Below are 26939 nucleotides of genomic sequence, written 5' to 3' on the forward strand. Positions count from 1 at the left end.
TGCGTCGCGAGTGATTACACAACAATGCGGTACAGGGATTTGATAACGGTGGCAATCCTGGAGAGAGAGCCTTTGCCAGGTTGTTGCAATGTTGTCCGAGGGGAGGGGTAGCGTAGCAAACGCGGCTGGCTCGCAGGCAGGCCAGACAGGCAATCGATGCCGCGCGTGAACCAAGCTGAGACAGGCCGCGAGTCGCGTCGAACCGACAGGCAAAAGCAGCTGGGAGGATCGATGCGACGAGTGGCGTCAGCCAACTTTTCCGATCCTTCCACGATGTCGTTCAGTGCTCCGATGACGCTGTCGAGCACGTCGAGCGTTCAGACTGAGCCGCTGACGAGTGCGCGTCTACGTGTAGGTGAAGCCGGCTATCCAGCAGCAGACACCTCTCACGGCGGTGAACAGCCACGCTCCACTGGACGGAGGTCCCCGGGCGCAGCAGCCGCCGCAGCCACATCAAATCGCCGCGGGACCGAGGCCGCCGTACGGGCCAGTGCCGAGGCACGCCTTCTTCGGCAGGCCCCCTGCCCCGGGCCAGGGTCCGCCCCGCTTCCCGCCACCCAGACCGCCGCCCGCCGGCTACGGGCCCGCGCCCCAGGGCTTCCCGCTCGGCCGGCCGCCCTTCGCGCCCACAGGCATCGACCCGAGGCTTCTCCGGCCCCGACAGCCCGCGCCGCAACAGCAGGCAGTGCCGTACCGGCAGACCAGCCTTGCGCATACAGGTATGGCCGAGGTCGAGCTGGCCGGGCCCCCGGGTGCCCTCGAACAGCGCCGGGCCAGCCCTGCCGAGGAGGCTGAGAGGGGTGCGCCGGTCAACGAAGCGGATCAGCAATCGCGGGCTCGGAGCGCAATGGCGATGAGCGTAGATGCGGCCAAGACGCCGGGCGGCGCTCGGAACTCTCGGAGTGCGGGTCCGACTGCAGGCGGCGGCGGTGGCGGCGGCGGCGGCTCCGGCATCCAGGGACCCGTTGAGGGTCGCGGGAAGGCGCCGTGCACTCCGAGCGTGGGCCCGACTGTGAGCGGTGGCGACTCCGGCATCCGGGGCCTCGAGGGGGGCCGCGGGAAGGCGCCGTGCACTCCGAGCACAGGCCCGACTGCGGGCGACGGCGACTCCGGCAGACAGGGCCCCGACGAGGGCTGCGGAAAGGCGCCGTGCACTCCGAGCGCGAGCCCGGCGCAGCCGGCGCCCCTTGGGGCCGAGCTCACTGGTCCACGTGCCACCAACGGTGCTTCGGCCGACCGGGCTTCGAGCGGACGCGCCGGCGCGCCGCCTCGAGCACGGCCCGACGTCGAGGAGTCGATCCGTTCCAGCAAACCAGGTCTTCGATCTCAGTCTCCACCAAATTTATTTCTAAAGCACACACAAACTTTCTTCCGATAGCCCTCACCTACTTGTTACTTGCGCAAATCAGTCATTACGTTTTTGCTTCGTATATTAAATTAGTTGACGATCGTTCTGACGAATATCGCTGTCCTAAGTAGCGCTCATACGCTCGTTCTACATTTCAGATGCAGAAAATGACAGTGGCGTGGACGAAACGACGCAGCGTCGCGAGGTACACTCCGATCATTTATTTTACCGTGATTCTGCAACATCGCTCATTTCGACCTATTCGAAGAAGCACTTATAATTCACTGATTCTTGTCGAACTTGTCACAGGCGCCAAAGTCGAATGGAGTTTCATCGAGAACGCCGAGTAAGACGCGCGATGCCGACAAGAGGTCGGCGGCTGGATCTCCCATCAAGTCACCGAATAAAAGCATCAAATCATTGCCGAGAACTCCGGACGCAGCGCCACCCACTGCCGAGAAGAAAAGTAAGTCTACCTTCTCTACAGTACCTTGTCGCCAATCAAACAAAGTAGCTTCTCTCCGTCTTTCGAGTCTTTCGATGCGAGCTTTTCCAATATTTCTCACGAAACGATGCGACAACTACGACAATTTTATTTAATAATTAAGTGCTAGTGAACAATTACACATGTAGCGCGTGTAAACGATCTCATGAGCTCGAAAGTTTGAGTCACTTCGAAGCGTCCAGTCTGATTTAGGTGAGCATTTGCTGAAACGCAAATCTAACTAATTTTGAAAATGTGACCCCATTATGCGATTTAGCTTGGTTTTTTCATGAAGCATCTGGTAACGAAGCAAGCTATATAAGTATAAGCTATATATTGAACGATCACTTATCTAAACGCGATATTTCGGCCTAGGTACAGGTACTTGATACAACCAGAACCAGACGGACGACTAGAAGATAAAACTAATTTGTTCTGAGAATAATTTCTTCACTGTTACAGAAGTACCAATGAACAAGGTACAAGTAGGAGCAGCCCCATCGCCAAATTTGAAGGCGGTACGCTCAAAAATCGGCTCACTGGAAAATGCAACACACAAACCAGGAGGCGGAAAGATTAAAATAGAAAACAGAAAGCTTGATTTCAGCAGCGCTCAACCGAAGATTGCAGCGAAAAATGACAAATACACTCCTAGTGGAGGCGATAAAAAAGTTGGTATTTCAGTGTCGCTGGTTGTATACCAGAAATAATCAAAGAGTTGCACTTGACAAAGAGAAACTCCTTTGATTTTAGATTGAGCAAGTGAAACTGCAGTGGAATGCTAAACCAAAAATTGGATCTCTCGAAAATGCCACGTACAAACCGGGTGGCGGTAATAAGAAGATTGAAACTGTCAAACTCGATTTCAAAGATAAGGCCAAGTCAAGAGTCGGATCCAAGGAAAATGCAAAACACGTGCCTGGTGGCGGATCAGTCAAGGTGATTGATTTTTCTCTTCGTCCAACTCGATCGTTTTCTGCATTGCGATTGCTATTAGAAAACATTATTAACATAGCCAATTTCTTTCATGGGAATTTTGTTTTTATTCAATGGTTTACCAAATCGTAAAAAATCTTATCGTTGTCGTACAATCGTATTGACTCTTAACGTTTAGTATCATTCGAGAGCATGATCTTATATAGTGGACACACGATCGTTAAACAAAATAATTTTTTTTACAATCAATCATTGACTAATGATAATTTATGTACTTGATACATAAACAATCAGCTAACACACGACTAACATGGAAACACTCAACAGATACCAATAATTAACATAAGTAATCTATTTAGCTTGAAAACCAGCTAAAGAATTCATCTGATCATAGACTTCATAGAAAGTCAGTAATAAGGATAATATTTTGGTACAAATATTAAATCTTTAATATTATAACCAACACTGCAAACTTTTACATGAAATAATATTGTAATAATCAAAACTATCTAGACAATGTATTAAAAAAGTACATATTAAATTTCGCATTTTCATGGACATTTGATGAAAGCACAAAAGTAATTCATTCATCAAATTCCATTATTTATAAAAATATTGTGACGTGCTTTTTGCATGTTCATACTAACATTTTTATTGTTAGTAGAAAAAAAGCCAGTCGATTTTCTTTTAATTCATTACTGAAATATATCCTTATCAAGTAATTATTACAGAAGAACCCGGCTGCGACTCTGAAAAAGCATGCGATCATTAAGTTTCTTAACGCATCGATTAACGAATTGTTTATTTATTTTATGGCATTTAGTCATCAGCAACGTCTCCTAAAACTCCTCAGGACAACAACGTTAATGTAAGTAGTAAGAAAAAAAGACAAGAAGCCGTAGACTGCCACATATCTTGTTCTTCTAATTTATGCACCCAGCAAAATAAACAAAAACTTATGTTTGAGAAAGCCATATAAATTTAAAGCTACGCTTGGTCTTCTGTACTGCCAAAATTGATGGTTTTTTGTGCTGCACTAATCCGATTGAGTGCAAAAGCAAGAGCCAGTAGAGTATATAGTGTTGAATTGCGCTTTTAGAAGGCTTCTTTGAAACTGAAACTTTGAATAAAAAAAGTTATTGGATGAATACTCGGGATGGGTCGTTTTAATCCATCTAGATAACTTTGCAGGCCTGAAATTTCTCAACAAATGTATCCGCTTAAAATTGCTTGTTTTCGAGGTGAAGCGATGGTTTTATAACCTTGTTTTTAACGACAGCCTTTAGCAGTTTCTGTCCACGTGGAAACTGGTTTATTGTTCCCAATATTGCTTATTGACGAAAAGCAGAAAATTCGGTTTTTAGACAAGGTATAATCGGATGCGGAACCTGGTTGGCCTACTATACCAAGTTCGCGTAAAGGTTAATAAAATGTTTCTGTTTCAAAGCCAGTCAACAGGCCCGCTAAATACGAAATGAATGGCCCTGAAAATGTAAGTGTATCCAAATGTACTCTTTTGCGGAAGTTGAAGCCTGTAGAGTTCTGGATGGATGTCTCATCTCTCATCCTCTCATCAGTGAATCTCATTGCATGCAAACTGTCGTTGATGTAGCATGTACCGATGCGCTCTGGCGCTGTGTAGTGGTTTGCATCCACGCGTGACTATCCGATCGAATTGTCTATCTTGGTATGACGAAGTAAGTACTTGCCTGCTATTGTAGTATCGACTGCTTGTAGGCAACTAGTAAGTTTTGAGCGAGTGTTGAGAGACGCGAGTTTGGCACTGGCTTCATGACGGGGTGCAAGTGCACGCGTGAGAGTGATCGAATGCCGAATGATATACGTGGAGGGGCGGGGGGTGATTGCGAGTCTAGTCTTAACCATAGTTGAACGAGCTGGGTGTTGTTGGCTGTTTTGACAGATCGAGTCGCAGAAGCTGGAGTTCAAGGCGGAGAGTAAGGTGGGCTCGATGGACAACATGAAGCACAGACCCGGTGGGGGCGATAAAAAGATCTTCGACGACAAGAGCTACCTGCGCCAGACTTCTTCAAACGTTGGTAGCGTGAGCGGCAGCGGCTCCCAGGTATCGCTCTCGCCCACCCCATCCACCTAGACGCACATCTACTGCCACGCCCGCGGCCGCAATCGCGCCCACGACGCCGCATCCATTCCACGCCACGGTTACTTTGTTGCGCTCCATTGTAAATACCGACTTGCAGGCTCACTCGGCTGCTGCCCGCCGCCCTTTCCTTACATTCTCTCTTGAAGCTAATCCAACACAGCCTCGATACTCCTCTACTCCTCGCTCAACCATACCAAACATCCCCGAATCTTTCGTCTCTCAACCTTTCGCGCTATACGTACGAGTGTCTTCATCGCTACACATTAAGCGACCTCGCTTCCTCATCCCCCTGCTTTCATTTCTAACGATCAACAGCTGGGATTCTTACTATTGAATACTCTAGGCATTAGCATTAATATGGCTACTATTACTACTATTACTATTGTTATTATTATTATTTGTTGCTCCAATACAATACCACATTTTAGACATTCGAAACTATGTCATCTCGCCTTCGAGTATCGCCTTTGCTTTGATTAAACATATTCGAAATCAAACGTATGTATACAATACAGTTTTCGTTTTAAACTTCATTAGAGCAATTTACATTTGAATGTTATATATGACTTATATTTATTTATATATTATATATATCACATAGTTATTAATCGAATATTTAAGAAACAATAAAAATATGTCCCGATTAATTTGTAAATAGTAAAATTCATCATCCAACCGTCTGAACTATGCTCTCTTATATAGAGATTACTATGTAAATTGTAGTCATAGTTATAATTGCTGATAACTGTAGAGCAAGAGTAGGTCAAGCGGAACACTTGCGACATGTTATGTTTCGTCAATTTTGATCTCCATAGAATTTTGATTAATAAGGAGTAGCGCACGACTGCAGCTGTTGCAGTTTCCGAATGTCTCATTCGAAAAAAGGTATTGACGCTAAACGAAGTGAAACGATACAGCCTTTTTATAGGGCAAGTAATGTGTTTTGATATTTCTTAAGTGTCCCGCTTCGGCTGCTCCATCCCCTTTCTTTCAACCATTATCTGACAACAAGTTCGAGATTAGAGAATTCCACGATATACTTTGTATGAGAAGGTACTTTTTGTAAATAAGATGCGAATACTTGGAAAAACATAATTACTGTCACCGTGTTAAACGGTAGCTATAGCAGAACTCATCATTTGCTTCTCACCAACATTATCGTTAATTTTATTTTGCATTTCGAGTTATGAACATTCTGTTCTCGAGTATTCTCTGCTTTGCATGTTTAGTACGCAAAGTCCTTTTACAAGTTTCGTAAGCAGCCAAAGCTCATTTTCCAGCCTTTTAGCTATAACCAATTTTCATTAAAATATATTTCGGTCAATTCTTATAACTCGTTATTACAAGTAACGGCATTTATCAGATAAAATTTTATTTCTACAGTCACAAGGTATTCAAAGAAAACGGTTAGAACTTTACTGTCTTACTTTACAAAATCAATTATAAATAATAGAAAATGAAAAATAGTTGCCGCTGAACAAAGATAAAGTTAGTTTGGATAAAAAGTGAAGGAAATGTTGCAAGAAAGTAGCGAGTGTTATGCGCGTTTGTATGTTTAGAGCCCAATACTGATGGGTACGACTGACAGCAGCCCTAAAAACGACCTGTCTAATTTGGATCATGGAAACTTCAATCAAGAGCCTTAGATATTCGCATTTCTCGATACTATCGTACATTAACTATCGGCCAACTACGTCGATTTATCTACGTAATCTGAATGAATCAAACAATTTGAATGTCAAACAATTTTTCTATACCTATAGGTTATAAAATAAATGTATATCAGTTCCACACAATCTATTTTATAACCACAAAATTATGATTCGATTTCTCGCTTGTTTATTAAATTAAATGAAGTCTTCTGAAGTTTGAATCATATTGGTGAAAAATAGATTATATGCGATAAGTCAATGCATTGAAGAGAGATGAATTATTGTTTTGAATTACACATCAAAAATTGAAACCAAAACTTTTATTAATAATACTTTCTGATCAACACTATGACAAGAGTTCTTATTTTAAGTGTGCAACAAATTAAAGAATTTGCATTTTTTTATTTTTTCCTGCTTATTTATAACTACAAGGGTTATTTTAAAATTTGCTGCATACTTATTTCAAGAAAAAACCTTAATTTAAGAATATTACTGTAGTAATAATAGACCATATTGAACATTAATCAAAGTTTTGCAAATTTCTTTATTTAATTTCAAAAAAACTTCAGATAACAAGTAGACGTAAGAGCAAGAATGAGGCTTTACATTAGGAAAAAGAGTCCTATGAATGATAGGATTTATGTCCAAAAATAGATTCGCAATCTTTTTTTTATTGATGTAAAGGAGATGAAGATATTTTAATGTTGATTTGACTGATTTGATTTTAGTAAATAAACATTTTTTGGCATAATCTTACAATTAATTATGAAAATGCTGCAAAAACATATTGAATAATAAAATAATTGAGTTACACATATTATAAATTTGAATGTGTAGTACTTTCGATCATCATACGTAAAATGGAAATGTATGTTTGACGGTGGATCATTTGTAAATCAACACATATGTATGTGTTTATAAATTATTATCTCTTTTAATACGTAACAAAACTGACATTTGCAATACTAGTGATAAATAAATGTACGTGTTATTGATAGCTAAGTAATATAAGCCATAAGTTGACGCGTTTCCTTACGTATATTTAATTTATCTGAATATAATTGCGGTTACATTGTTATACCGCGGTCTATTGTTTTCCAAACTCTGCTAATTATGTTTGCAATAGAATACTAATAAAACATTTTACTTAGTGTTTTGTAATTTTAGTTATTGAATATTTTTAAATAAACGACAAGGTCACGTAAAATCATGAAAATACGCACCGTTCTAATATTATCAGTTTCAGGTAATAGTTGTAATACGGCATGTGGACAATGGTGCATAATCTTATTATAGACACAAATTATTGTGCACAGTAACGTAGCGTATACACGCTGACTCCGCCACGGTACTGTGCACAATACTTTATGGAGTATAAAACCATGCACAATTGTCCGCATGCCTGCAATACTGAAATAGGAAATACTTTTTGAGCTTAGAAAACTAATTACAAAAAAATCAACTGTGTGCCTATTAATATAACAAGTATTTATGTTTATAGAGTAAACTTGATTTTTATGGGTTTGTAATACCACTTTGCTAATAATGGAAACATATTAATTATAACAATATACAAAAAAATTCAATTATTAATAAAATTATTCAATTTTAATGATATTGATAATTTATTATTCAATGCTTGAAATGTTCAAACGAAGGACATTAACTGACGGAGATCAATTAGAAAAGATTTAACAATTATTTGAGTATTGCTACAAACAATACTATCATGCTTTTTAATCAAATATGTGAACGCCTTTAAATTATTATTTTAAAACAGTGAACGTTATGTAAAGATAAGGTTATTATTTAAACTACTATTATCAGTAAACACAGATAGTGTATTAAAGTTATAATACATCAAAATAGGTTTGTCTTCACATTAAACTTCGCAGCACCTTGTACTGATTATAAGACCAATAACTTTTCCAGCATTAATTTTGTGTCTGGATATATGTATGTGTGCAAGTATTTTGCAATAACAAATAAATCGTGGTACTTACTGCCTGTGTAATTAAATAATATTTCGTTTTAACTTCATAAACGCACATTTTATGCACCTATGATTGTCAAACATTAACGCATTTATAACTTACAAAGTTATATTGTTTGTATTATGAAGATTAAAATATTTTTATGTATAACATAACCGAATCATAGTTCATGCTTTACATAGTATGTATATATCTCAATATCTCGTTAGCTTTTTCATAAAAAAGGAAAAAATAAAGTTTTTTATTTGAAAACAAAAATACAATAAATCAATTGAATGATAGTATTACTTTTTATCAATGCAATCTTATAGATTTGCAACTTCTCATCGTTATAGGTCATTCATATATAAGCAGGCTGTACATACATACTATGAACCGTGCACGGCTTCTTTTTAGGATATAATATTGAATTGAGGATTGTTGAATTAAATCAATCATACCGACTAAATCATATGACTAGGTAGACTATTTAGAATCTTGTAGTCTATTATTTCAGTGTAACATATACAGTATGAAGTGGAGTAGTGAAGACTTTTAAATGATCGCACTGAGAGTTTCGTCACATATACATCACACAGCCAAGCTATATTGAAGTATCGCAACACGATTGCACGCCACTGCGCCTTCGTCGAGCATATGGCCAAGGTTAGTTCTTGCACATTTTTTATAAAACAATGACTGGGTCAACCTTATGTCCTAAATGCTTAAAGAATTATCACTTTTTCCATAATGGATTAATACTTATCTAAGACTCACACACACACACACACACACACACACACACACACACACACACACACACACACACACACACACACACACACACACACACACACACACACACACACACACACACACACACACACACACACACACACACACACACATACACACACACACACACACACAGAGCATATAGCGTGAAAATATATACAGATATATTTTTAATCTGGTTGACCTTGTTCCAGTTTGCATGGAAATTAAGTTGTATCTATTCTGATTGGAAGAAAGTCAGGTGAACTAAATTTGCTTATTGAAATATCGCTAATTTTTTGTCAAGTTGTTGCATATATATGTCGTAGACACTGCACAGCTGCCGGAAAATGTTATCTGTCATCTACCTGGTTTCGCTTAGGCAATCTGCAAACTGCCGGCAGTTGCAGAAATGATCGTCTATAACATTCGATAATCTGCCGACTGCTCAGGGAATCGACAGACGTTTACGTTTGAAGGATTTCGCTAGTAACTATCGCTGTCACCGTCTCACTTGTTTCAATAAACAATTATCATCGATTATATAATACTTTTTACAGTGTTTTAATAAAAATGTAAAAATTAATACATTTATGTACTTATTTAAATACTAATAATAATAATTAATAATTATTCTTGAGTACACTTTACTTATAGTCTGTCAATTCCGTAGGTAGTCGGTAGACTATCGAATTTTCGACGATCGTCCTTTAACTGCCTACGAATTATGTATTAACAAGGCCTTAAGCATATGCACAATTCTTAAAAAATTTCAATACATATTTTTAGTACCTTATTAAAAAATCAATATCTAAATCAAATTATTCAAAATACAAATAGGCAATATACAATAATTGTTTTCTAAGTTTTCAGCAAATACTCTTATACGCAATGTAAAAGACCAACTTTGTCTCCTTAATAAAGTTAAGATATAAAATTTCATTGCCACACATGTACATTTTTTATATTATATTTATAAATTATATATGAAAATTAACCAGATATTTCCGACCGTTTGAATTAAAAGAAAAAACGCATATTATAGGAATCTTATAGTATTATTTGGACATGGTTATTACGGATGGTTAATTTAAAATTTGAAAATAATTAATAAGTTCAGAATTTTTGAATAAATGTTCATTGTGATTGTATTATTAGAAGATATGAATACATAGTTTTGTATTGTTTCATTATTATAATGGATGTAGGAGGTATAACTACTAGGAATTGGCAAAGAAATAGCAACGAAAATTTATAAAAATTAATAATTTTATTCCATATTCTTATGATATTGTATTCAATATTACAATATCATATACAAATAATAAGTATTCCCGACATCTTCTCCCTATTAATAATTATAATAATACTATTAATATATATAATATATAATATTATATATATATATATATATAATATATAATATATATATAATAATATAATAATACTATTAATAATTTAATTTACGTAACTCATTAAAAAATTAATACATATTAAGTTATAACTTACGACTACTTTAGTTTTATTGTTAAAAAAGTATTTGAAAAATATATATTAACAGTCAGTAACATTTGGCAGTCAACATGCGAGAGAAGTTTTTAATAATATATAGATTATAACATCAACGATTGTTTTCATAATTAGTTCTATTAGTAGTTTTAGAATACGTTACAAAATGATTTATATAGTTATATTTACATGAGAAATCACGGTAAACTCATGTGTGTAAATTTAAACGTTTAATGTACGACATCATCCATAAAAATACATTATCACCAATTTTAAACACTTCTAAACGTTTAAATTCAGGGACAATATATTTCTTATGGGTGACGTCACATTCATACACTTAAACCATTTGAATACATGGGATTTTGAGATTTTGCTATGAATTAAATAAAAAGAAACTGTAACCAAATCCAAGGTAATTAGGACCTTATTGTGATGATAGTCATGCGCACTTTGACGTTGTGCAGTATATTATGCGTCGATCGTATCCGTCACAAAACTAATTAACATTGATTAGTTACTTCATTGACAATATTGACATTCTCCTCGTAACAGGCAAATCTGCGCACATTATACTGCGCATGACCAACACCACAATAAGGCCCCAGGAAAAAGTGTTGATGTATGTTTTATATTACGAACTGAAGAAATATAACAAATGCCCATCAGTTTCATATAAGAGCTGAAACAGATCTTCAAAATGAAACTCTATAGAACGATTTCCAGCTTAGATATATAATTTAAATGTTTTGGTAACTTTTTTCATGACTGTAGAGCCAAAATGCACATTATAGCTATTATGCATATTAAAGCAATACATTTATTAATCATATAAATATTTTTTATAAATATGAATGCAAAACAATTGTAACTTGTTTCATTTACCGAGAAAATCGTATCAGATGGTGTCAAGTCGGCCGAACAGTCTGGTCGGCTTATCTTCGAGTGACAAGAGAAGCACGTTTGATGCACCGCAGCCGCCACCTACGACTCCCACCCGATCACGCAATTCTATAAGCCCATCTGTAGCAATTAGACCAGGATCTGTTCAGGTTGGGTTCGACAAGACTCCTGAAACACTGACCGCGAGTAAAAAGTCGTTGCCCGGCAGTCCTCGAAAGAACAAATCAAAAAGGGAGCTACAACTACCAACATTATCCCCATCAAATTCTAATTACCCGGCTATTACGGAGACGCACAAAAGTAAACAAACTAAAATTACCTTACCGAATTTGCAAAAATAATTGTACTTACATTTGATACATTCTACAATTGCGGATATCGTACGTTTACGCGACAAACAATATATTGACAACGTGATGAATTTCTGAAAATTCTTATTATGATAATAATTGTGATTATATTTACAAGTTTGCAAATTTTGTTTGACTATTTACACCCCTTCGTAATGAATTGACTTATTGAAAGACTTAATATTTGAAAAAGATCCCAAGCTTCTCCGATAATGTTACAGTTTATTTTCTCTCATTTTAGATCTTTCTAACGTATAGACCTCTTTGTATTTGGTCAAAAATAAGGATTGTATTAAATTCTAAATTTAACTAATGTGATTGTTCTTCAGTCTTTCTTTGACAAAGGTGGAGGAACTAATTTGACACCCTCAAAGTATGAGTGGCTTAAGGCTTGTTTGGCAGTGATCCTTACGTTAGGATCATAAGTCAGCAACTCCTAAAAAAAATTATAAATAACTGTGTATTTCGGTTTAAGATATTTCAAAATGTTATAATTTTAAGACATAATTATAATCAATAACATTATTATTACGTTATCATTAATGTAACTAATAAATAATTATGCAAACCTAAATAAAGAAATACTTATTAAAAAACTACATAAATAAACTTATTGTTTTTACAACATTTGAGTAATATATTTGAGTGTATCATCAATCACGTTTTTCATATTATAATCAAATTTTCAAGTCAATATGTATTCAATTTTTAAATTAATGGCAAACACTCACCATTAGTAAATCTTTGGCTTTAACATCAAACATTGGAACTACTTCATCTAGATCACGAGGTTCCCACTGTGGAAACATGGATTTGTAATCTTTTAATTGAGAAACTCCAGGCCAGATAGTTTCATCTGGCGTGCCCAAAGTACGAAAGATTCTAAATAGCTGATCTATTTCAGAGTCACCAGGAAACAAAGCTCTTTTTGTAGCCTGTTATGAATGGAAACATTCTCATTGCTTTTTCATAATACATTTACAATTATTTTTTTCAATTTTAGATATTTTTCATGGAAAGGACAAACATTACCATTTCAGCAAAAATGCATCCAAGGCTCCACACATCAACGGCTGTAGAGTATAGTTTTGTTCCTAAAAGAATCTCAGGTGCTCTATACCACAATGTAACTACTTCATGTGTAAATGTGCGTACTGGAACACCAAAAGATCTTGCTAATCCAAAATCTGCTAATTTTAAATTTCCTTCATAATCTATTAACAGATTTTGAGGTTTCAGATCTCTATGTAGTATCCTGTTTACATGACAAAATGCTATTGCTTTCAGCAATTGCCACAAGTAACTCTGTAGTAGAAATAGATTAATTAAAAATAATTAAAAATAGATAATTTTTATATGAAATAAAAATAATTGTTTCCATATATAAGCTTTTCTTTTTTAAATATGGTTATTAACTCTTTGCAGCATACACTTTTATAAAATGTTTTCATATTTTCCAGACATTACTTATATATATTAACAAATTTATAATCTATTTGAAATTATTTTTTACTAACTTTAATATTATAAAATTCCATGATTATAAAACTGCAAAAAAACTTGACTAAATCAATTAAAAATTACTTTAAAATTGCAAAATATGATATGGAAAAAGGTGGAAGACATATTCCCATTATGCCACAAAGAGTTAAATAGATATTATAGCTCTTTTTTACCTTGACCAGTGGCACACTTAATCCTGTTTTCAAAGAATCAAGTAATTTCTTTAGATCTTGTTGTAAAAATTCAAAAACAAGGTAGAGGTGTTTTTCGCCTTGAACAACATCCAACAGCTGAATGACATTTGGATGTGCCAGTTCCTTTAACAGTGATATTTCTCTAATAGCTGTTGATGGTACACCTTCACTTTCTCTGTTCAAATATAGTTTGAAAGTTTTGTTAGAAATACTTTTATATAAAAATTAAAAAGCTGAAAATTTGATGCATTAATAAATGTGAGGATTCATGACCATCATAATATTTCCACAAATAAAAATATAAAGGTATATATTTTCAATGCTTTTTCATGATACCTCAGTAACTTAAAATTTTTTTACTTTTAGTATTATTAATTACAACTATTATTCCACAGTTGAAATGCCAAAGCTCATAACATAATTGAAAAACTAAGAAGCTTAAAAAATATGATTCCCATTGGATTAGTACACATGCCTATTAATGATGTTCAGTAGATGAGGAATATGCAGAGGAGCAAGCTGAATTCTGTGGTGCTACGACATGTAATAAATACGTGACCTCCACAAATTCAGCTAAACCCAGTGCACAGATTAGAAATATTGAAAAATACAACCAGAGATTAGAACTGGTTTATTCCTTGGTTTACAATGGGTTTGAAGCATGTTAAGTCACTATTAGTTTTTATCGAACAGCTCTTACATGATACTGTAACTTGATTACTTAAAAATTAGAAATGGCTAATAATTATTGGTCGATTATTTACAAGGTGACATGACGAGCAATTATTCCAATTTACAAGGAACTGATAAAAAAAACACATTTTGTTTTCAAGTATAGTTAAGATTTCATAGACAATGTCAAATGGACAACATTGAAAAGATGAATAAAATGTACTTACGTCTCGAGCCGAATTTTTTTGAGAGCCACGAGTTTGCCCGTAATCTTGTCCTTAGCCTTGTAGACGACTCCATACGTGCCTTCTCCAATTTTTTCAATTTTACAGAAATTATCCATAACCTCTACCAAGGTAACTTTTTGTCCTAATCGACTTGTTATTCTTACGCTCACTACACCGTTCTGAAAACTTATCGCTTGAATCTTTGGAATAAAACTGAAATTTCTTAATTTAATTGATCTTCCGCCTGACTAAACAGCAAGACACTGGACTCAAAATCCAGGTGCACGCAACTAATCATCCAACATCTGCCTCTTTCTTGAAAGCGGCATTCAACCAACACATCCTTTTGTGTAGTTCGAGCGTTTTCCCGCGCTATTGTATGCGGTGGGACGCAGAGAGTCAGATATAGTAACTACGCACAACCACAGTGCTCGTATAATATGTTGTAGATGGTATAGGTGCGGAACTGACTTCAGGTCGTCCAATTCTCGCTCTATGGCCACTTCTCCAATAGACACCAGAGCATGGAGACTGTATACAGAAGACGATGCAGCCTATCCAATTATCCATCTCTCCTGTACAAAAGTTTAGGAGAACGAAGTCCACCAATCACCACAGCGATGAGCAGCGACGAGCATTCGGTCACCCATCCTAAACTTCTTTTTTTCCTATTCGTAACACATCTAGGTCTGTTGTACACTTGCGGCTGTTCTATCATTATACCGTGTCTGAATTTCGCGTTTCAAATTCGTTTTGTTCAAAAGAGGGAAAATAAGTAAATTCTCAATTATACAATATATAGCTATTGTCTGATCATACATTGATGTTAGCCTCGGGAAGTACTAATTATACGAGGGTGGTCCGATAAGTACTTAGCCTACAAAAGAAAAACGAAAATTTTGGAAAAGTAGCGTTTTATTTTTCCTTTTAGTTCGATACACTTGGCCCAGCGATGCTCCAACTTCTTTAACTCGTCTGAAAAATACGTTTCCTCGAGGTCTGAAAAGTAGGCTTCCGTGGCAGCGATTACCTCCACATTCGACTCAAATTTCTGCCCGGCGAGTGACTTTTTCAAGTTTGGAAACAAAAAGAAGTCGCACGGGACTACATCTGGAGAATACGGTGGATGGGGCAGCAGTTCGTAACCTAATTCGACCAATTTGGCTATGGCGAAGGCGGAGGTGTGAGCCGGTGCGTTGTCATGGTTTAAGAGCACTTTTTTCTTCGCCAAATGGGGCCGTTTTTTTCTGCAATTCGACGTCGAATCGGCCAAATAATTCGGCATAGTACAGCCCTGTGACCGTTTTGCCCCTCTCCAGGTAGTCGATGTAGATCACACCTTGTAAATCCCAGAAAACGGTGGCCATCATCTTTCCGGCCGATGGGGCAGTCTTCGCCTTCTTCAGAGCACTTTCGTCGGGTAAAGTCCACTGTTTCGACTGTTCCTTGATCTCTGGTGTATATCAGTGGATTCATGTTTCGTCGACTGTCACGAAACGACGCAGGGGGCCTATTCTGAAAAAAAATTTTGTGGTAAAGCAGTTTGTCACTTCAGTTTACCACAGAATTAATCACTTTAGATGTGATAAATGCTTATGACATGTGCTAAAATTTTTTTTCAGAATAGGCCCCCAGAAATTCCTTCGGATTGTGCTTAAATAGCGTCGGACATTGCTCTGAAGTTGTCTCACGGTTGCGCTTGTTGTCCGGAGTGAGCAAACGCGGCACCCATCACGCCGACAGCTTTCTCATGCCCAAAATATCATGCAGGACATGACCCACGCGGTCTTTTGAGATGCCTACGATCTTAACTATCTCGCGCACCTTCAATCGTCGATCTGCGAATACAAGATCATGAATTTTTGTCACGTTATCCTCCGTGGTAGCCGTTTTCGGAGCACCTGGACGTGGCTCTTCAAAAATCGGCGTGCGACCACGTTGAAACTTGTTACCAATTTTCGCCATCGAAGGAGAAAAGTCACCGTACACAGCATCCAAGCGATTTTTGATTTCGCTGCGCGATTTCCCTTTCAAAAACAAGAATCGAATCACCGACCGATACTACTCTTTTTCCATTTTTCAAAAATCAACGGACACACTTGCTTTCACACGCTCTCAAAAATAAACTACAACTCCGATCCGGCTGAAATATTGACAGTAACCATCGAGAAAGTTGTACTACGTGATAGAATATTTCTTTTGCGAGAGCGGCGCCATCGGGCGGTGAGGCTAAGTACTTATCGGACCACCCTAGTATATTTTCAAGTACAATTCGATATGTAGCCTAGTAGTAAGAGCAAAAGTCCAAAGAAAGAGGTGTTTTAACAAATATAGTTTATATTCTCATACTATTTTTTAAAGAATTAAAAAAAATGTAGACATGTCATAAATTGTCAAATCCTAATTAGTTTATTCTTATTTGAGCTCTGTAAGTCCATAGGTCATATGGTAAATTTAGTAAATTATAATTCTTGTTTGAATCATTTTAAATTCTTTATTATAGCTAGACAATGTCTAAAGCGTAATGCTGAATTAAAATTTCTAGAGCAAATTGAACAGAATATAAAGATTTGACGTTGTCATTGTTATCGTCAGCAGTAAATTTTTACACTTCAGCATTTGGTTCAGACCTGTAATATCTATATTAAAAAAGAATTAAAAACAATAAATATCAATCTAAAAAATTTTAATAATTAAACATACTTTGACACTGTTTCACAATTACTTTCAACATTTTCAGTGTTAGACTCTGTTTGGACCGAAGTCAACTCTTTACATTTTTAGCGCTCTCTTAGTGGATAGGAGCGAACAAAACACACGAACGGATGGGCAGTATAAACATTTATTAGAAAGTACAAAAGGGTTAAGGTACAACTGTGCGCGACAGAGAGAGCTCTGAGAGGCTTGCCAGTGCCTCGGCCAAGTTGCGAGCGAGCGGGGCCGGAAACACGGCGGATGCGCAGATGCGCCGTTCGAGCGCCTGCTTCCGGAGCCGTGGTAGGTGCTGCCAACTGGTGGTTGAAGGGAGGGACGGTTGAGTCGCCACACATTCTGTTCAATTTGCTCTGGAAATTTCAATTCGATATTACACTCTAGATATAATTATCTTATCTTTATTAACTCATTTATTGTCAGCTGTTCTAGCTATAATAAAGAATTAAAAATGATTCAAACAAGAATTATAATTTACTAAATTTACCATATGACCTATGGACTTACAGAGCTCAAATAAGAATAAACTAATTAGGATTTGACAATTTATGACATGTTTACATTATAACGGGGATTTAGCCCGGTTAGCCCCGTCAATATAAAAAAAGGAAATAACTAAGGTTAGATGAGGAATGTCCGGGCGAAGTCTGAAGCCTCCAGGACTGTCCGTCTTCTCAGGTCCGGTGTTCGTTACGCCGGTGACAGGACGGCCGGATCCGCGCAGATTCGTGGTGTTGACTGAAGGACGCGAAAGCCGATGATTCGAAAGCGGGTGTAGGCGTGAAAGGGCGAAGCGTTTGGATAAGGCGTCGGTGTACGATTAAATAAAAGAGACTAACGGTAAACAGTATTTTTAATCAATAGAAGTTAACAAAAGCGGTCGGAAGGAGGGAGAGAGTACGCCGAGAGAACGGATAGAGAGAGAGTAAACCAACTAGCAGGTACTTACAATGACGGTACTCGTCCTCTAGGTACGTAAACGAGTCGCACAGTTTGCGTAAACGCGCGCGCACAAGTTATCGGGCACCACGTGCACTCCGCGGCTCGTTTCCTCTTGACGATCTCCCGCTTTAACAGCTACAGCGCACAAGCGTAGACCTTCTGCAGGGCCGGGCGACGTCGCAACTCCTCTCCGGATAAAGGCCACAGCTCCGAGATTGCAGAAGAGGGAAACACTAGGTCACAACCAAGATCTCAGCAAGGAAAGTCGTCGAGACAAAAGAATCTACTCGCCCGCTGACAAATCCGCACGATGACAACTCTTTTGCTTGATACTTGCTCGGCTCTCGATTTCGTTCTGCTCTGCTCTCGACGATTAGTGCCCGCGGTCACTCGCTAAAGCGCGACTATGTCTCTCTCTCTCTCTCTCCGCGCCTCGCGGTCGCGCGCGGAAGTATCCCTGCGTACTCGCATCTCTCTCTCTCTCTCTTACCTTATATTCGAGCCGAAAAGTAATTACATGTACAAATATTAATAATAAATGAATATAAGCATAATAAATTCATAAATATATAGGATAGGTTCAGAGAAATATGTCATATTTACATGTCGTTACTAGGGAGAGAGAGATATAACGGGTTGGCAATCTCACTCGTTATATCCCCCCGGCCCAGATGCTGAGTACGGGGTACCAGCTCGAAAGGATAACTCTCTCTCTCTCTCTGTAATAAGGAAAAGCCGAAATTTATTATGAGAATTTATTATCGTCAATCGTCAAAGAAAGGGAAACATCGTGATACACAAAAAAAAGGTTTAAACCAAGAAACATTAAGTGGGCGCCTCTCTTCCTCCGTACAAAGTCGAGGTTCAGCTAACCATCTGCTCGCGATGAGGATGCGTCGACGCAGGTGGGCATCATAGACCCTCCTACTCATCGTAGGAATATGGGGCCAAGAGTCCCTGGGCCCATTTCCAATGCTGGGTATAGTTGGGGCAGTCCCTTCCCCTTGACACTCCTGTCAGGCCACAGTGCGGGCAGCTCCGGATCAACCGAAGGTCTAGGCGGGGGCCATCCCACTTGCCGCACGGGCGAGTAGCGGCTGCTCCCTGCCTCGCATGGTGACCTGGCTCGTTCCTCGCCCTGTTGGACACGTGCGGGTTGGGAACCAGGAGAGGACGGCTGGCGTTCTCCTCTTCCAAGGCCGCCAGCTGGGCCCGCAGAGCGTGCAGTTCCTGGAGCTTCTTGGCCTGCTCCGCTATAATGCGCTCTCTTTCCTGCTCTGCCTCCAGTCTCCTCTTCCTCTCGGTGAGCCAGGCCGAGCGTGTCTCCTCGAGGTAGGCAGCTAGATCGATGGCCTCCTGCACCTTGGGGAGCCATTCTTTTGCCAGCCCTGCTGCCTGAGGGCATGGACGGCCGGCGAAGTCGAGGACCGCCTGGTAGGCCTCTTGCTCCTGCTTGGTGGCTTCGATGCGGGCCTTCCTGGCTGCCTTGGCTCGAGTCAGGATCTCGCCCCATTCGGTGGACAGGTCTTTGGCCACCGTTGATCCGGGTAATGGACTCGGGGCTACCTCGTCTTCAAAGACTGCCCCGGTGGCCGTTGGAGAGGCCTGGGCATGCGTTGACGCAGGTGGGTCCTTTGGACCAGATAGCAGGATCGGTGCCCGTTTGCCCTCAGAGGCGAGTTCAACGGCCCCTGGGAGGGCTCCATCGTGCGTGGACGCTATTTGGTGAGCTGGTCCTTCCGGCGGCGCGGCCGAAGCGATTGTCTCGAGGGTGTGCGGTGACGCCTCCGATGGCGCGCCAATAGCCGGTCGGCTAGAGGTACTTGGCAGCCGTGCCAAGTCGGCCGTGGCTGGGGTGACCAGGCCCACCAGGGTGGGTGAGGCTCCTGCTGCCAACAGTTCGTGCGTCAGCCGCGCAATCCCCTCAATCAGCTCCTGGGACACCCACAGCTGTCTGTCCGCCGACATTATCTGTAATTAAGTCAGGTACAATCAGATAAGATTCCAGGGGCTAACAGGAAGGAAGGGAGTAGGGGTGAAGAAAGAAGCCTGTTCCTGTCAGTGATTCCTAGGGCGCAGACGTCGAGGGGATGCGGCCACCGGGATTAACGGAGGTTTTTTCGATCCTCGAGGGCGTCCTCTCCTCTTAGAGATTACGGTCGGCGTAGGTTCCATTTTGGTGATTTCCTCTCGACTTACTTCCGCCGTATCATCCCGCGTAATCGCTACCGACCGGCTTAACTGAGGCTGAGCTTCGTCGGGTTCGTCGTTGAACTCGACATCATCACTCTCCTCGTCGTCGGGGAGCTGCGCTTGATCTAAGCAGGGCTTCAGGCCTTCCAAGGCGACCTTACCGAAGTCCATACCGTTCTCATCCCTAAGCTGGTAGGAGCTGGGACCATTCCGACGCGTTATTATAAAGGGTCCGCAGTATTTCGGACCTAATTTGGCTGCGACGGCCTTGGCTGACGACGACAGTAAGTGATTCTTCGCCCACACTTTGTCGCCTACGTCGAAAGTCACATCGCGATGTCTCCTGTTATAATAGGCCTCTTGGCGATCTTGGGCGGCTCTCGAGTTCTGTGACGCCTTTGCTCTGTACTCCTCGAGCCTTTCCATGCGAGAGCGCCAGTCTTCTAGGGCTTCTCCTTGAAGCTCGTTCTCCGCTTTCCTTACCTCGTCCCTCTTCGTAGAGTTAGGCAACTCAGGGTTCCTTCCATAATTCAGGAATGCGGGGCTAGAGCGAGTGGCTTCCTGCACGGCCGTGTTATATGCGAAGGCGAACTCTGCCACGTGCTTGTCCCAGGTACTGTGACGCTCTTCGATGAAGGCCGAAATCATGGTCTTAATAGTCCGGTTAGCTCTTTCCGTGGGATTAGACTTCGGGGAGTAAGGTGCGCATGTCGCATGAACCACTCCCTCAGACTCCAGGAAGCTATCCACAAGCTTATTCTTAAACGGTGTCCCATTATCCGACAGGAATTTATCGGGGACACCATACCGGAGAAATATGCGCTCGTTGAGCTCCCTTTTAATGGTCTTCGCATTGGCCTTCCTAATCGGAATGCACTCGATCCAACGAGTGAAAAGATCTACAAATACGAGTAGATATTCGTGGCCCTGTGGCGATCTAGGAAACGGCCCCATCGTATCTCCTGAGACTATCTCCCAGGGGCGGTGAACTATATGCCGACCCATAAGTCCCGCAGGAGCCCTTTGCTCGACCTTCACCTGCTGACAGGTGGTGCAATTCCTGACGTAATGGGCCACATCCTTATAAATCTTGGGCCAAAAATACTGTGTGACCGCCCGCTGATGAGTTTTAAAACGCCCTAAGTGTCCGGCCGTCGGTTCATCGTGGCATTCCGCGAGGATGCGTTCACGCAGCTCTCGAGGGATCACGAGTTTCCACGCGTCGTAATCTTGACCCAACACGTCATCAACGGCAGGGTCCGGCCTATAAGCGAACAGTCTACCGCCGGTGACCTTCCAGTGCGGGTGCTCACTCGGACTTTCAAGGACTTTTAGTACCATTTTCCTGTACCATGGGTCCTTGATATTCTCATCAACTTTTAACGAAGCCGCGGCGGCTGTCACATCCTCTTCAGTCTCATACATGCGAGACAGGGCGTCTGGCACAACGTTATCCTTCCCTTTCCGGTGTACGATATCGAAATCGTACGATTGTAGGCGCAATGACCAGCGACCTAGCTTACCGTTCGGGTTCTTCAAGTTGCGCAGCCAGACCAAGCTATGATGGTCAGTCACGACGGTAAAGTGGTAGCCCTCGATGTACGGCCTATATTTTTCTATTGACCATATCACGCTTAGGCATTCCCGCTCCGTGACTGACAGCTTTCGTTCTGAGGTAGAGAGGGTGCGGCTCGCGAAGCATAGGACCTTATCCTCCCCATCGATGTGCTGCAGCAAAACACTGCCTAAACCAGTATCGCTCGCATCACACTCGATGATGAACGGGGCTCGATAGTCCGGACGGGCTAATACAGGCGCAGTAGCAACTAACGCTTTAACCCTTTCGAAAGCCGCTTCTTGCTCGTCTCCCCATTCAAACTTGGCGTCTTTACGCGTTAACGCCGTGAGGGGTTCACAGATCGTTGCGTAATCGCCTAAAAACTTCCTATACCACGCGGCCATCCCAAGGAACCTACGTAGCTGTTTGAGATTCCTCGGCGCGGGGTACTCAAGGATGGGGCGAGTCCTCTCAGGATCGGGGCGACAACCTTCGCGATTGACCAGTACTCCGAGGTAACGTACATCAGTCATACATATCCGCGATTTCTTGCGATTTATCATTAGACCGGCTTCTTTAATCCGATGCAGGATCATCTTAAGCCATTTGACGTGGTCCTTGAACGTTTCAGTCGCGATAATCAGATCGTCTAAGTATGCAAACGCATAGGGTTCCATCTCTGGAGTAATCACTTTATCTGCCAACGATTGGAAGGTCGCTGGTCCACCTGCGAGTCCATACGGCATCCTGACAAACTCGAACAACCCCATACCCGGAACAGTAAACGCTGTGATCGGGATCGACCGTTGGGTCAAGGGAATTTGCAAAAATGCACCTGAGCAGTCCAGGGCCGTGATATATCTCGCGTGCTGCAGCTTGCGCAAAATCACGTCCATGTAGGGCAAAGGGTATGCGCTAACGCGTGACACTGCGTTCACCTTCCGGTAGTCAATACAGAACCTGTACGAACCATCGGGCTTACGTACCATGACTACCGGGCTGGACCATTCACTGGTTGATTTACGAATTATGCCGTCCTCCAGCATCTTGCTCACCTGTACGTGCATCTCTTTCTCTATCTTGGGAGAAACAGGGTAGTAACGTTGCTTTATAGGGATTGCTTCCCCGACGTCAATGTCGTGCTGAATCCAACTAGTACAACCTACTCGCTCGCACAAAGACTCAGGCAGCAGTTCTTCAATCACCTTCCGTATCTCTTCGCGCTGGTCTTCCGAAACATCTTCTATTCCTAGAGAGGCCAGCGACAGGGACTTCTCCGTACGTAACGAAGAAAGGATGGCAGGAATCTCCTTGCCTTCCCTTCCCATACGAAATATATTCGTCTCGGGGTCCAATACTGCTGTGAAAGCTCGAATAAAGTCGCCCCCTAGAGTACACTCCGCATCGGCCTCCTTTAAGATAAGAGTGTCGATGAGGTGCGTCATCTCCGCGACTGTAAAGGGTAATTTTACGTGGCCTAGTATGGGTACCCTATGACCGTCGACGGCCCGCGCGACCTGGCCCGCACTATAGTTCACTCGGCAGTTCAGCGCTGCTGCTATTTGCAGACCTAAAGAGTTAAGGACCGTGCGTGAGGCGCCAGTGTCATATAAGGCTCGGAAAGTGAAAGATCCGATGCGTACCGTCAGCCACCACCTGGGATACTTTTCAACCGAGGCGCTTGCCACAGTACCTCCATCGACCTGCGTCTGCGCATCCTTCGAACTGCTCGTGGCTAGCGTTGAGTCAGCTACTTCGATACGCAGAGCTTGCGCTACTCCTGTGACGCCATCAGCTTCCAAGGTCCGGGTGTGTAGTGGGGCAGTAGGGACCTCATCTACTTGCCCCCTTCCTCGTTTTTTATCTTCGAGCATTCCGGACAGTCGCGCTTAGTGTAGCCTGGCCAACTACATCCCCAACATAAGAGCTTCTCTGCAGGACCGGGTACCTGGTCCTTATTCTTGCTACTCTTGGGTATGCGTGCCCTATTAGGTAGGCCCCGCTGCCACCCACCACTTCGGCCACCCTTGGGTGTCTCCGCCAAAGTTCCCTGCGGTGACGCTACTGCCCTTCTTCCGGAATCTCGTTGCGGCGCGCGGCCTGTCGGGGGCTCCTTCTTTCTTGGCGGAGGACCTTTGCCAGGATTAGGGTCCATTTCCTTCATCTTCTTCTCGAAAAACTGCTGAAACAGCTTCTCCCACACCGCTTCGGGGCCCTTGTTTGGCTCTTCGGCGAGAGATGCCAAGGCTGGCTTACCCTTCTGCGTCTTCGCTTTGGGCTGCCAGGCGGCCTCCGGTAGCAAGCATTTCTCCGCAGGTGGAGGCGGCGTGTAATTTTCTTCGGACTCTTCGTCCTCAGCCTCCTGGGCCTTAAGCACCAACTGCTGGAGATCAGAGATTCCCCCGCGGTATCTGCGTACCCTCCAGCGCAGCTTCGGGAGCAAGTTTTCGATGATGAGTTCTATTTGGTCAGTCATTGGCCAGGGACGCTCAAACCGGTTCAAAATGGTATAAAGGGAGGAGATGTAATCTCGCACGGGCTCCCCGAGTCCTTGAGTGCGTCGGTGCGCCTCCACAACCAGGTTACTTTTGTTTCTGCGCGACTTGCTATACGTTTCCATTGCCGCTTTCCTGAAGTCTTGGTACGTACACCAGGTCGGCCTGAGCATCCGGTACCAAAATAAAGCTGGTTTAGCAAACAGTGGAGTCAGTGAGTCCAACAACTCCTCATCTGACACGTGGTCTACACGTCGGTTCTCTTCGACCTGTTCCAAAAACTCCTCAATACTTACGCCGGATTCACCTGAGAACTTAAGTTTCCATTCTCGTATCGTTTTGCCTAGGTGTCTACCTCCGAAGCCTGTCCGCACTGTGTCCGAATAGCTATGCATGTTTGTCGTGGGGCTCGTTGTTTCATCTGTCGCGCCCGCCCGCGTACCGCGCGCTTGCGAGAGCGAGGACTGTGGCCTTGGAGCCAGGACCCCCCTCCCCCAGCTCGAGCATGCGGGGGCGTCAGCCAACGAGGAGGCCGCATAGGCCATAGACGAAGACGACGGGTGTTGTGCCGGGGGTGATGGCTGTAGGGCTCGTGATACGGGCGGTTCCGTCGTCGAGTGAAAAAATTGCGCGTGCGGGTTTAACTTTGAGTCCGGTTGCAATAGTGACAGGTCTTCTATTTGGTTTACTTCGTTTTCAATTAAATCGTAAGTATCTTGAAACTGCACTGTTCTTGAGTCTCTGTTTGCGTTCGTACGGTATTGTGCTTCTGACGGTAACGTTTGCGCGTTTGTCACAATTATTTGCATTTGCTTAAGCAAGTCCCGATTTGTGGTCCTTAGCGCGTTTATTTCTAAATTTTTGTTTGCTACCTCCATTCCTAACCGTTTAACTTCATCTGTTAATTTATCGCAGGATAATATTAAATTTATTTCTGCTTTTAAAGCACGTCGTAATTCATCTGCAGCAGGTTTGGGAATTGATTGGATGATACCGTTCGGCAGACGCATTTTAATAAGGGGGTCCTGTCGTTGTGTGGACGATCTCGGAGCTACATAGCTTGACCATTTAGGTAGTGTTCCCGTATACATTGCAGAGAAGAAGTCCGACGTCGTAGAGGCTATTGTTGTTGGTTGCGTGTACGCGTCGGTCATTGTTGTAGTTGTTACTACGTTTTTCGTTGTTACTTGCGTTGGCGCATCTGTTTGACCTATATCAAATTCGTTCATATTTAAGTTGTCTGTGGCACTAGTTGAGTGCGTATTGCTGGTTAGTGCCGCGTTTGTGTCTGCTATTGTTGTAAGTGACATATCAGATTGTGCTGTATTACGCGTAGAGCTGGCCAGTAATTCTTCCGTGACTGGCATATTATCGTTGTTATTTTCCTGTCCAGCTGTATCCATGATTGAATTGAAAAAGTCGTTTTTAAGGTTAACAGGTATTGCGTCTCCGTTAATGAATGTTAAACACAGGTCAGCTCTTCTACTATGGGCTATATTATCTGGTTCTCTTGTTTCTATAAAATCTTCTGCCGTATAGTCTCCGATTAGCCTATTATATAGTCGTGTCGCACGCGCAAATAAGGACCCTTCTGTATGTAATTCGAGCTGGTCTAATACGGCATCTAGCTTATCGCTCGGTAGGCTGCGTATCCAGTCGTACATACGTCTATCGACATCTGCTTTGAAAATCTCTAGTTTGCTGTCCCATGTATTTGACATTATATTAATTGATATATGGTAGCTAAGCGTTATTTAGTTAGCAAACTTTTATAAAATTGTGAGCTTGAGAATTATACAAATATTAAATTAATCTATAAGTAATATTATGTATATATATATAACTCTTATACATAAAAGAAATGCGTAATAATATTATTGAAATTGTGTAGTTAGTAAAAAAATTTATTGCGTCTGATTTCCCTTGTTATAGCGTCAGCGCCTTTGCGTAGTGTCCACGTCGCTTAATTTCAAAATCTATATATGTAATATATAAACAGTATTTCTTCGCTTCGCATTCGTATATAATATTTCGGTACGCACGCCTTCGATAGATAGAGTGTCAACAAACCGGCGGGTAACTGTGAACTTGACACCATGCGAGCGAGCGTCTTGTTATGGTATGCGCTTGCTCGACTTTGGAATGTCAACAAAGCGGCCTCGCGCGAGCTGTTGAGTTTTCGGCGCGCGGACGAAATTCTTGTCGCACTTTCAGCCACACATTCCTTTGTTGGGCGCCAAATTATATAACGGGGATTTAGCCCGGTTAGCCCCGTCAATATAAAAAAAGGAAATAACTAAGGTTAGATGAGGAATGTCCGGGCGAAGTCTGAAGCCTCCAGGACTGTCCGTCTTCTCAGGTCCGGTGTTCGTTACGCCGGTGACAGGACGGC

General features: G+C 41.9%; 2 protein-coding genes across 9 annotated transcripts in view; one reads left to right on the top strand and one right to left on the bottom strand.

Annotated features, from left to right (window-relative positions):
- The window catches only part of LOC131662778 (microtubule-associated protein tau), a 34709-nt gene extending 22663 nt beyond the window's left edge, over window positions 1-12046 (top strand). For 3 of the 8 annotated variants that reach the window (XM_058932711.1, XM_058932702.1, XM_058932693.1), the window contains 8 exons: window positions 356-1316; window positions 1507-1553; window positions 1658-1814; window positions 2295-2503; window positions 2586-2771; window positions 3592-3636; window positions 4690-4851; window positions 11701-12046. In XM_058932711.1, coding sequence (XP_058788694.1) covers window positions 356-1316; window positions 1507-1553; window positions 1658-1814; window positions 2295-2503; window positions 2586-2771; window positions 3592-3636; window positions 4690-4851; window positions 11701-12042 — 2109 coding nt within the window. In that variant the 3' untranslated portion in view covers window positions 12043-12046. Of the gene's footprint in view, window positions 1-355; window positions 1317-1506; window positions 1554-1657; window positions 1815-2294; window positions 2504-2585; window positions 2772-3591; window positions 3637-4689; window positions 4852-6449; window positions 8997-9019; window positions 9182-9504; window positions 9552-11700 lie in introns of those variants that run through there. The other 5 variants (XR_009301804.1, XR_009301803.1, XM_058932746.1 and 2 more) reach the window with 5 other exon arrangements.
- A 304-nt stretch (window positions 12047-12350) lies between these two features.
- Window positions 12351-15020, bottom strand: LOC131662811 (cyclin-dependent kinase 2). The gene is made up of 5 exons (XM_058932758.1): window positions 14648-15020; window positions 13728-13923; window positions 13084-13356; window positions 12783-12986; window positions 12351-12487 (listed from the first exon to the last, which is right to left on the bottom strand). Exons 1-5 carry the CDS (start codon window positions 14761-14763, stop codon window positions 12377-12379), a joined length of 900 nt encoding a protein of 299 aa, XP_058788741.1. The 5' UTR covers window positions 14764-15020; the 3' UTR covers window positions 12351-12376.
- Between the last annotated feature and the right edge of the window lie 11919 nt (window positions 15021-26939).

Source organism: Phymastichus coffea, unplaced genomic scaffold, assembly GCF_024137745.1.
Source record: "Phymastichus coffea isolate CEN01 unplaced genomic scaffold, Cenicafe_Pcof_1.1 PCOF00001, whole genome shotgun sequence".
NCBI classification, from domain to species: domain Eukaryota; kingdom Metazoa; phylum Arthropoda; class Insecta; order Hymenoptera; family Eulophidae; genus Phymastichus; species Phymastichus coffea.

What these genes read in the sequence shown, in the direction of transcription:
- LOC131662811 (XM_058932758.1), bottom strand. Translation starts at nt 14,763, where the DNA reads ATGGATAATTTCTGTAAAATTGAAAAAATTGGAGAAGGCACGTATGGA. An exon ending in TAAGTGTGCCACTGGTCAAG is followed by an intron (nt 13,357 to 13,727) that starts GTAAAAAAGAGC and finishes TTTCTACTACAG; the next exon opens with AGTTACTTGTGGCAATTGCT. An exon ending in GATGCATTTTTGCTGAAATG is followed by an intron (nt 12,987 to 13,083) that starts GTAATGTTTGTC and finishes CATTCATAACAG; the next exon opens with GCTACAAAAAGAGCTTTGTT.